Below are 11,365 nucleotides of genomic sequence, written 5' to 3'. Positions count from 1 at the left end.
AAATATGCAAGATTGTAAAAGTTCTTAGTGACCACAATATATTTTACCCATTACTAAGTGCAGTTCTAAAATCTAGGGGGGTGTTTTTGTTTCTTAGATGGATGTCCCAAAATAGATAAATTCTAATGAAAAAAGACCTAAAGTATTTTTCAAATTCTGGGGGAATTTCCTCTGATTGATGCCACTGTTGAACCCTAGATCCATCCCTAAAATAATAATTTAGCAAGCTCAACTAATTTTCAAGATAGAGAAAAGACCATCATTTAAAATTTTTACAAGCTTAGTTTAAAGTTCTACCCTTAATAATCAGCTTTGCTATAGGCCTATAATCCCAACAATAATCAAATTTGTCAACTAGTTGACAAAAAAAATTTACCCCAGAAAAATATTCACTTTCCAACTAGTTGGCAAGTAATTTCTCCCAGGCCATACTTACTTTCCAACTAGTTGGCAAGTAATTTCTTCCAGACAACATTTTCTTTCCAACTAGCTAGAAACAAACATTGCCCCAGACACTTCCATTAACCATCCAGTTGGCAAGTAACTTTTCCCCAGAAAAAATTTTAGTAACCAACTAGTTGATGAAAAACTTCGCCCTACTCGGAAGCCTACTTGGATACAACCTTTTCTGCAGAAAAACAACTTTTCACTCGTAAATTTCTATCTGGTGTAGTTTATTTTCTTTGTTGGTAAGTTACAATAGGTAGCGCTAGGAGTAAGATCCACCTCTGCCGTTTTTCGGTTAAAGAAAAGTCAAAAATCCGGCGCCATTAAACTTGTTGAAGAAAAGTTTTCGTATTTCGCGCAAAATACATTCTGCAATAGTCGACATTGAGAAGCCTCTGAATGTAAGGTAAGTACAGTAATTTTTGAAATGATGTGCTTTTCCTGTTAAGCTAAAATAGCGTGCATTTTGTCGGAAAACGTAGTTGTAAGAGCCCTGAGCCTGTCAAAACCGTAAAGGCTCTTACGACCCCAGAAAACTGTTAAAAAAAACAACCATCCCTCCTCTAAAAAAAAAAAATCCCGGGTAAGGGTCTGCATATTGTTAAATTTCCAGGAAAGCTTTTTTTTAATATATCAGACAGTTCGTGGTAACGACCTGCCTCAATAGTAACCGAAACTAAAAAACTAAATTTCGATACCAATAGTTATATCAAAAAAATTGCATTTTAATGATAATTTCAAATATATAAGTTTTATCAGGTTTAGTCTTACCCATCAAAAGTTAAGAGCCTGAGAAAATTTGTCTTATTTTAGAAAATAGGGGAAAACCCCCCTAAAAGTCATGGAATCTTCACAAACATCACACCATCAGATTCAGCGTATCAAAGAACCCTACTTTAGAAGTTTCAAATTCCTATCTTTACAAATGTATTCTAGCATTATTAAAAAAAAAAATTAAAAAAAATTTAAACTGGAAGTAAGGAGCAGAATTAAAACTTAAAACGAACAAAAATAGGATGTATATAAGGGGGTTTGTGTCCTCTGCAATACCTTGCTCTTTACGCTAAAATATTCTTACTAATTTAATCTATTTATTCTACGGCCTTTGTGATTCGGGGGCTATTCTTAAATAATTGGGACAAAATTCAAGCCTTAGTGTAAAGAGCGAGGTATTGACGAGGGGAAAACCCCCTCATATACGTAATGTATACAAATATAGAAGTTCGTTACGTAAGTTAATGCGCAAGTTACGTATATTTATTACTAATAAAAACGGTTTTAAAACAAATGAAAAGTTCTAGTTGCATTTTTAAGTTACCGAAAATTGAAGGGCAGCTAGGCCTCCTTCCCCAGCTCTTTTTTTTATCAAAATCGTCCGATCAAAACTATGAGAAAGCCATTTAGCCAAAAAAATTAACATGCAAATTTCGTTTTGATTATTCATATGCGAAATGTCAAAATCAAAACATGCATTGATTCAAAAACGTTCAGAAATTAAATTTAAAACAAAAAACAAAATTTTTTAACTGCAAGTAAGGAACGACATTAAGACTTAAAACGAACAGGACTTATTCCGTAGATGAAAGGGGTTGTCCCCTCCTAAACGCCCCACTCTTTACACTAAAGTTTTTTTATTGTTTCAAAAAGTAGAGTTGTGAGAAAGGGTCAAACTTTGGAGTAAAGAGCGGGGCGTTTAGGAAGGGACAACTCCTAGCATCTACGGAATAATTTCTGTTTGTTTTAAGTTTTAATGTCACTCCTTACTTGCAGTTAAAAAGAAACTTGTTTTTTTTTTATATCTGCAAAGGTAGCAAGGAAAAGCAATATTTTGCTCATTAGCTCCTCTCCTGTTGGATATTAAGCTTTGCAAGACGCAGCTAGATACTTTACAATGTGTCAACTGAAGGACCCGAGAATTTCGGCAAATTCAAATCAAATTTCTCATGAGGCACGATAATTGGATAATTGATGCTGTTTGAAGATTTTTCTTCTGGTTTTTCTAATTGGTATTTTCTAATAGATTTTCTAACTGGTGCTGACTTGTATTTTTATACCTCGACTTTCAGAAATTTACTTTATCACGGCTTCAAGTTTTTTGTTAGATTTCTAACATCATTTTTTGGTAAGTCAGTAAAGTGTGAAATATGAAATTCTTACATTGGAATTTCAAAACAATTGATTGGACTTTCAAAATTGGGTATTGGAAAGTCAACAGAACATGTTATATTAAACTGTTTGGCAGGATTTTGAACATTTATTGTTGAAAATCAAACAAAAGATTGAAGATTACATTCACTTGCTGGATTTTAGACATTTGCTGTTGAAAAGGCAACAAAAGATTGGAGATTACACTCACCTGTTTTATTTTCTTTTTTTTTAATCCAACCAATCGTTAAAGATCCCAATCATTTGATTGATTTTAAAATTCTGTTGAAAATTCAGCAAGAAAATTTGATCTTTTTTAAGCGTTTGAAATTTCAACGCATTTTTTATTTATTTTTTTTTTTTTACAGTGTGCCCCAACATAGGATGCAATTTGAACTTTCATCTACAAGAAGAGACTGTGCTACAGCTTTCTGCCTGCCCTATTACCTAATATGTTCGTAACTGCTATACCAGAGGGGTTGAACGGAGAAGTACCATCAGTGCTAGCAGATTCCAGTTTATCTAGTCCTATTCCAGCAAGTTTATTAAGCCCTGAAAGTAAATATACACCAGTGGCAGACATTTTGAATAGTAGGAATGTGGAAAAACATTTTAGTGCTTTAGTTGAGCCTGTGCATGTGCAGACACAGTTCTTGGGTATTGATGTTCCTGATATTGTTGATAGGCTGGATAGTAGCATTCAAGCTGATATTTTTGCGATCTGTGATCAGTGAAGGAAAAACAAAGATAAAAAACAACTGAATATTTTACTATTATCTTGAAGTCGTTTAAAAGAAAAATCTCAATTTTTGAAAAATCAACGGACACTTAGCACTAATCATCCCGTTGATAATTTCCACCCTAGGGTTACCCCGTGCACTGACATTTTCTGTGTGAGAATAACTTCTCATTTAGTATAGCTTTTATTTCAGGTCGAAGTTGTGCAACCATCTGAGTCCTACAGCCTCTACCAAGTTAATGTGATGTGAAATGACATTTGTGAAGTAAGTGCCCTCGCTTAATCTAGGTGGGTTTGTATTGTGACGATTCTCAGTCTTGAAGACGGGAATGTTTTCTCCTTTTCATTTTTTTTTCTATGCATTGTTGTTTATGTAGAAAGGATTGTTTCGTTCTTTCCAGTGTTTTTTTGTTTTTGTTTGTATTGCAGTGTTAGTACCATGGCTTTCAGCTTGAAAGTGCCCTGTTTTGCTAAGCCCAGATCAAGTCTGGACGTACCAAAAGAATTGTTGATCGACTCCGTTCCACCTTCAGAAATAGTAATTGGGGGTGGGAGGGCTTGTGAGGTTTCTGTGGGTCATTTTGGCGGACAAAAAGTAGCCTTAAAAAAATATATAGGAATCCGCGGTAATGCCGAATACGAGTCAGTTATTTTAAAGGAAGCTGCTGCCATTTATAAAACACGCCATGAAAACGTTGTTGGGATTAGGTTTGTCTGTTTGAAGGAGATGACCCTCGGCCTCGAATACTGCGAGAAAGTTTTGACGGATGAAGATGGGAATCCACATTCTTTTAACAATGCCAGGCAAATTCTTGGTTTCCTGTCCGTCTTGAGTAGTGAAGTGAGCAGGGAAATCGCTCCTGTCTTATTTAGTTCAATGGCTTGTCAGGTTTCAGAGGGCTTAAGGTATCTTCACTCGATAAAGATCATCCATGCTGACCTCAAATCGGCTAACGTTTTGGTCACTGAAAAAAGGGGACGCGACGACTCTTGGCTCTTTAAATTAGCAGATTTTGGAGAAAGCCGATTATCACTTGTGACATCAGTCGTTACTTCAACTACTCAAGATCAGTCTCAGCAAAATCGGGGTGGGACAATATGTTTTATGAGCCCAGAAAGATGCGACAACAAACGTCCTACCTTTGCTTGTGACCTGTTTTCTTTTGGAATGTTTCTATATGAGCTACATGATTTTACGATCAAGTTTCCCTTCGAAAAGGATGGTTTTCCTGTTGACGTGATAGTCAATAAAATTAGGAGTGGGGTGTTGCCCTGTCATGAAGATATGTCAAGTCCCCTAAAAGAAGTTTTTCTGAAATGTTGCGCGTTTGAGCCGAAAGCTCGTCCCACTGTCTTCGAACTTTGCAAAATGTTGACTGAACTTGCCCCTGAAGCTTTCATGCAGCCAGATCGTGCTCTCAATTCCACAATTCAGTTTCCAATACTCACTTCCAATAATGATTCCTATCAAGAGAATTTTTCTGTGTCAGATCTACCATTGACTGACCTTAGTCAACCTGTTTCTCACTCCGAATTTTCCAGTTCCGGTCTACCTGACTCTCATCTATTGGTTTCAGAAGTTATGGTGCCTGCTACGGAACCGTCTCAAATGATCTTGGATACTGTCGCTGGCTGTGCACTTCGAAATTTTGGCATCACGCAGCTGAAAGATTTTCAGATTCGTAGTATTACTAACATTCTAAAAAAAGAAGATGCTTTGGTTGTTTCAGGCACTGGAAGTGGAAAGTCGATTTGCTATCAAATTCCATCTGTTATGGAATCAGGTATTACTCTTTTGGTTGTTCCAACCATAGCACTGCGCAAGGATCAAAGTGATTTTTTACTTTCACGTGGTATCGATTCCTTTGTTGTTGGTGAAAAAATTGCTCCTGTCGAATACGACCAACAAGTGACCGCCATCTCAGATTTGTCTGAAAATAAACCTGTGATTTTAGTAGGTACTCCAGAAAGTTTTATGGGCCGGGAAGGATCGTTAGGGTTCGTTCGGAGGCAAAGATCTCTTTTAGACAGACGGTTGAAATTTGTAGTCTTTGACGAGTGCCATCTACTCTACGAATGGTGTGGCTTTAGAAGTTCCTTTTTGGAACTGAAGAGCTTGAGAAGTTTTTTCCCTCGCGCAACTTTCCTTGCATTAACAGCAACTCTGCTGCCCAAAGACGAAAAACTGATTATAGAGGAGTTTCTTCACAACCCTTGTGTAGTTCGAATGTCTGTTGATAGGCCAAATGTAAGGCTGGAGATTTCACATTACAGCCCACCTTCAGGTTTGGAAGGTAGTATGGATTGGGTTGAAAGTTGGTCTGAAGCTATCAAGAGGATCATTGGAACAGTTAATGGACAGCTAGCCATAGTATATTTCTCGTATGCGCGGGAGGCCAATGCTGCATGTTCGGCTATTTCCAGTTTAGGAGTCAAGGCTGCGGCGTTCACTGGATAATGCTCATCACTGGATAAAAATCACATTCATGCTGCAATGAGAAATGGGGAGATTGAAATACTCTGCGCCACTACTGCGTATGGCTTTGGCTTGAATCTTCCAGACGTTCGTTGTGTTGTTCGTTTTGGCTTGCCAAAAAACATGTCGTCTTGGATGCAGGAGCAAGGTAGAGCAGGATGCGACGGAAAACCTGCTAGGGCCGTTATTCTCTTGAATGAAAAGTATGATATTAATCGCTGCGTATTCTGGCTTGACGGATCATCTGATGGAGACAAAAAATCAATGTTAACCAACTTTGTGGATGTTCTGAAATACGCCTATTCTGGCTTCTCTGGCCTTTGTCTCCGTAAATTTCAGGTCGAATATTTCGGCGAAAGCTTGCCCCTGGGCGACGCTCAAAACTGCTGCCAGAGTTGTGATGACCAGAGTTTTCAGGATGCTTCCGGTTGAAATTCGTAAAGTTGTAGACTGTTTGAAGCTGTTTTATGATAGGGGAATTTCATCCGTTTCGGAAACGTATATAACATCTTTTCTCATGGGCAGGTCGGACAAGTGGCTGCGGGAACATCTGGTTGATGCAGATTACACAGCCTATCCTTTCCATAGTTTCGTTGGTGTTAAAGGCCAGCATGTACTCTCAGGTCTGATTCGTCAAGCGTCGTCGCTAGGTATCGTAACGATTCACTTGCGTGAAATGTTTTTTGGTGGTAGGAGGGAGGTCAGGAAATTTTTTTCGCTTGGAATGTCTTTGCCAGAAGTGGTCAAGCTCCCACCAGTACTGTATTCAAAGAGCGCTTTTTCTGTCTGCACCTCACTCACGCCTTCTATAAAGCCGAGACCAGGCGTCGTTGACAAAGTTTTGGCAGCACTACTCTCTGGATCTTGGAAAAATGCAACGCTTGGCATGCTCAAATATCCAGGGTATACTGAAAACTCGGGTGTTTCCGAGGTTCTCTTTATTGACGACGTGAAAACAATTTACGACGGAGATGACGACTATGTTTTCCTGATGGGTAATATGCAACTGACTAGGAAGGGAGGCATGCCAAAATTTGAGAAAGTGGTCATGCTTCCGAATGACGAGTCTCAGATTAGCGTTTTAGTCCGTGTCAATGAATGCGCTGGGGTCAAACAGTGCACAGCAGCAGGTTGTGAGTTTTCTCTTCAGAACTGTTTCAGCAGAAACACTTGCCTCGAACATCCAGATGAGCCGCTCAAAAACAAGTGTTGTGGTTGTCGAATAGCTTTCGTTTGTCCTGTCAAAAAGAAAGATCATCGACGGTGGGTCATTTCCTTTAGCAATGATGATGGACGACTCCACTCTCACGCCCGGCCACCGGAAAACCGTCTAGTCTCTAGGGTTCGTTCTGACATTGTAGGGGCTGTAGCACGTGACCCAACATTGACAGTTTCTGAGATTCATAAAGGGGTTGGTGTTGGATATATTTTGGGCGAAAGGAATTTAGCTGCGGTTAATTTGGACCGCGTCAGAAAGTTTGTTGATGCAGTGCGGAAGGGGCCTGATTCTCTTCCTCGATTTCTTGAAACCTTTAACGAGGCTATGCTTAAGGAAATACCATTGTTTCAAAACGATGACGAACAGATCAACCTTGAAATGCAGCAGGCCACCCTAAAGTACCTACGTTTTTTCTCTTTGGATCAAGGCAATTCTCTTTGTCTTTTAATGTTCGACATTCACATCGATTTCCTGGCAAAAGCTGATTTTTTGATTCCTGATGTTACCTACCCTGGAACGTTCCACCCTTTCAAATATCTGCTGAATGTTGTTGTATACGACAGCGAAATTTTGCAATACGTTACTGTTGCCCGGGTGCTTATGTCTAATTTGCATAGAGGCGCCTATAAGAGTGCTTTTGGAGTTCTCTTTGACGAGGTGAAGAAAAAACATCCAGACTATTGTCCGGTAAACTTGATTGTTATCGCTGATTTCTCTGAGGCACAGAAGCAAGGTCTCAAGTCGGCTGTTGAAAGCCAGTCAACTTTCAATGAAAGTGACGATATACAGCAGAGCTTGATTCGAATACGGGGATGTCGTGTCCACTTTTAGCAATCCGTGAATAAAATATCTCAGAAAATCTGCAGTACTAAGGACGAGGTCTGTGAATTCAAATCTGTTGCTCGGCTGCTCAAATCTGCTCCTAACAAACAACAAGCTGATCTGTGTTTTAGTGTTTTGTCTGGCAAGCCAGACCAAAAGCTTTTGAAGGCCTTTCCTTGTCTCATATCGGCTGCTGCTCTACGATACTGTGACGGATGGAGTCAAGCTGCTAGCTGGGTTTCGTTTTGGTCTAGGGCAAATAACTTAAAGATGATTTGCAAGGCCCTTTCCGAATTCACTGATAGAGAGTGGGACGTCTTGCCTGCGACTACCAATGCCGTCGAGTCCCATAACAGGATATCTAAGCTGAGCTGTAAGACCATAGCTGCAGCTCTTAAATGGTATTATAGGATCGACCGAACATGCGCAGTAAAATATGTTGCCGCAAGACATGGCGTTGGTATAAAATATCCCAGCAAACGCTGCAAGAAACCGGGCAAATTGTCAACTCCATCCGATTGGAGTGAAGAAGTTTCTTCCCAAGACGTTAGTTTTGCTGCTAGTGTTGATGGGGATGAAGAGTTCGTGGAAAAGATTTATTATGGTGAACACGGTAGGTGTCAAGGGTAAGCACTACGGCAAGCTACTTGCTAAAGTGGTTGAGCGGACGGAAGACGGCTACCGGGCTATGTATCACGACACTCCATCGTATGAAACATACGTGGGTGGTCCCGACGACCCTGATGTTGATTTATTACCTTTGTCGTTTGAGCCTCCTCCTCCGCCGAAACAGAAACGCTAATGAATCGCCTTTTTTTCTGTTTCAACAAGTTTTCAATAGCTTTTTGAAAACATTTTTTTCTGGTATTTCACACATGGTGACATAATATAAAATATTAATATATGGCGGTATTATTGCTTTGTTTTGTTGTGTTTTTAACATGTTTTTTAAATAGCATTAAGTAAAACTGACAGTTAGAATTAGTTGACAAGTAGTAATTGTTATTTCGCAGAGACTCTAAAGGAGAGAAGCGGTTGGGAAAGTGATTAGAAAAATATTTGTGGACTTTTTTTTTAGCTTTTTTCGTTATTTTTGGGCTGAGACCATGGTACATATGCTTATTGTGTTTTCTCGAGGATAGGTAACGTTGTCGGTTGTCTGTTTTGCATTTTCTACGTTTGTCTAGTCGAATGTATCTCTTAGAGGGATTGTCTTTTCAAATTCTGGTGTGTAGCTAAGAGCTCAGCCATGGTCACCTACAGCTAAAAGTAGACGCTTAGTATTTCTTAAGCTATGTTTTCGCATAGTTCAAATTTTGCAACCAAACAAGAATTTATCATTCGCATCCAAAAAATGGCGTATTCGATCTGGCAATTTTTCACCGAGATTGTGTTGAAATACTTCAACACAGTCCGGATATTTAGGCACAAAATTGTCGGAGTTTAATTGTAAAAAAGTATTAAGGTGCTTGCTATTCACCACAATTCATAGTTTTCCTTCCTACACAACTAAAGTTCTACTGATTATAAGCTGAATCCTAAGTATAGCCATTCCTTGTACAGGGTTTTTAAGTTTGTCTGAAAATTTGCATACGTATTTCGCATCTGTGGAAACACGGATGCGAAATACACTACACGGGATTCGGTACAATGTTTTTGCTGGACCCTTTGGAAACATAGCTTTAAGTCAACAGACCAAATTTGCTAGTTCAAATTTTTTTGTCAAATCTTTATTTTGTTCACCGCTATTGCAATATCAATATTTGTTTTGAGTAATTTTTTTCCAATTAATTGGAAGACACTTTTTTTACAAAGCTTTATTTTGTTCACCGCTATTGCAATATCAGTATTTGTTTTCAGTAATTTTTTTTATTCAAATTAATTTTGTTATTTCTAGCTTGAAGTTTTTATTTTTTTTTTCTCTCTTCCTACTTGCAGTTTATGCTCCTATTTTTATCCTAGTTTTTAGAAGAACAGTTGGTTTTTTAGTGTCAGCTAGACTTCACTTAATTACAAGACTAGCTGGCCTGTAAGTGGTCTTACTGTCAGTTTGCACAGAAAGCCGCTAATTAAACGCTTGTTTATGATGGATCATTATCACTTAGTTTAGCTGCATCTGGGGATATGTTCCAATGGTTCTCAAGCATGGCTAAGGAAGCAAAAACCTTGAAGCAATGGAAACGCAAAGACACTTCTGTCATCGTTTTCATCATTTCTTTTTCTTAACATCAGTTATTTTCAAAATGATTAAAAATGGTCTGATAAAGCTGTGAAATTCTTTTTCTTTGATTTTTCTTGTTTTGTGACTGTTTCGTTTTTAACTTTGATTCTGTGATCAATAATCGTACAATCAATAAAAGAGATTAATTTTTACATAGTACTTTAAGTTTTAGTTAGGATTCGAGTCAGGGCTAAAAATTAAAAGAAGTTAAGCTAGTTTTCGTTTTGCCAGAAGAAGACAAGAACTGGCTAGCTACTGGACAGCCCAGAAGTAGTGTGGTTCCGAAAGTTCAGGATGCAGCCTTAACTTAGCCTAGCATTATCAATTTGGACTAAAATTTCATGTGTAATTATCACAGGGGTAGTGACACCAAAAACCCTAAGAAGAATTCCATCAAGTTGCAGCATTCAGGTGAAGCTTCTCAAAAGAAGCCTAGAAAACTTGGGTGATACTGTGAAAATCTGTTTGTTTTTTTTTTTTTTACGTAAACGAAGCATTTTATACCGTGCAAATAAAAGTTGCGCAAAATTTAGTACACAAATTGAGAAATTTCTGACCAAAGGAAGTTCCAATAGAAGTGACTAAGGATAGTCTTCCTTTCAAAACTTTATATTTCCAACTTAAAAGCAGCCGAAAAAATCAAATTTTACCGTCATCAACTAGTTGACTAATGAAAATTTTTTGGGGGAAAAGTTACTTGCCAACTAGATGTTTAATAGAAGTGTTTCTGTGGCAATGTTTGTTTCTAGCTTGTTGGAAAGAAAATACTGTTGAGGAGAAACTAATTGTCAACTGGTTGGATAAGGAATAGTTTTTTTGGGGAAATTTTCTTAATAATCCCAGAATAACAACAGCTTTTCTTCTACATGAAAGGTCAATCGTGCCAGTTGTTTGACTTGTCTTCAACTGAAAAAACGGCAAAGTTGGATCTTAGCGCTACCTAGTTATATAGCGCTACCAAGAGTAACTTACCAACAAAAGAAATAAACTAAGCCAGATAGAAATTTACGAGTGGAAAGTTGTTTTTCTGCAGAAAAGGTTGTATCCAAAGAGATTTCACAGTAAAGTTGATTAATTTAGTGTTTCTGGGGTAATTTTGTTTGTTAGTTAGTTGGTTTGCAGAATTTTTTCTAGGGCAATAACTTTTTCCAGCTAGTTGGAAAAGGAAATGTTTTCTGGGGCAAAGTTTTTCATCAGCTAGCTGGTTAATAAAATTTTTTCTGGGGAAAAGTTAGGCCTACTTGCCAACAAGATGGTTAATGGAAGTGTTTCTGGGGCAATGTTTTTTTTAGCTAG

At 38.2% G+C, this 11,365-nt stretch overlaps 1 protein-coding gene across 1 annotated transcript; it reads left to right on the top strand.

Moving 5' to 3' along the window:
- Window positions 1-300: 300 nt before the first annotated feature.
- On the top strand, window positions 301-5,789 carry LOC136042888 (serine/threonine-protein kinase pakG-like). The gene is made up of 2 exons (XM_065727818.1): window positions 301-853; window positions 2,961-5,789. The coding sequence occupies exon 2, from the start codon at window positions 3,771-3,773 to the stop codon at window positions 5,787-5,789; it is 2,019 nt and encodes a 672-aa protein (XP_065583890.1). The 5' UTR covers window positions 301-853; window positions 2,961-3,770.
- The last annotated feature ends 5,576 nt before the right edge of the window (window positions 5,790-11,365 follow it).

The sequence above is a fragment of the Artemia franciscana genome, unplaced genomic scaffold (genome assembly GCF_032884065.1).
Source record: "Artemia franciscana unplaced genomic scaffold, ASM3288406v1 Scaffold_2345, whole genome shotgun sequence".
NCBI lineage: Eukaryota > Metazoa > Arthropoda > Branchiopoda > Anostraca > Artemiidae > Artemia > Artemia franciscana.
The sequence above is the reverse complement of the archived record's forward strand: the minus strand, read 5'-3'. Positions and strand labels throughout refer to the sequence as shown.

Coding starts and splice junctions, on each gene's coding strand:
- LOC136042888 (XM_065727818.1), top strand. CDS start 3,771: ATGGCTTTCAGCTTGAAAGTGCCCTGTTTTGCTAAGCCCAGATCAAGT.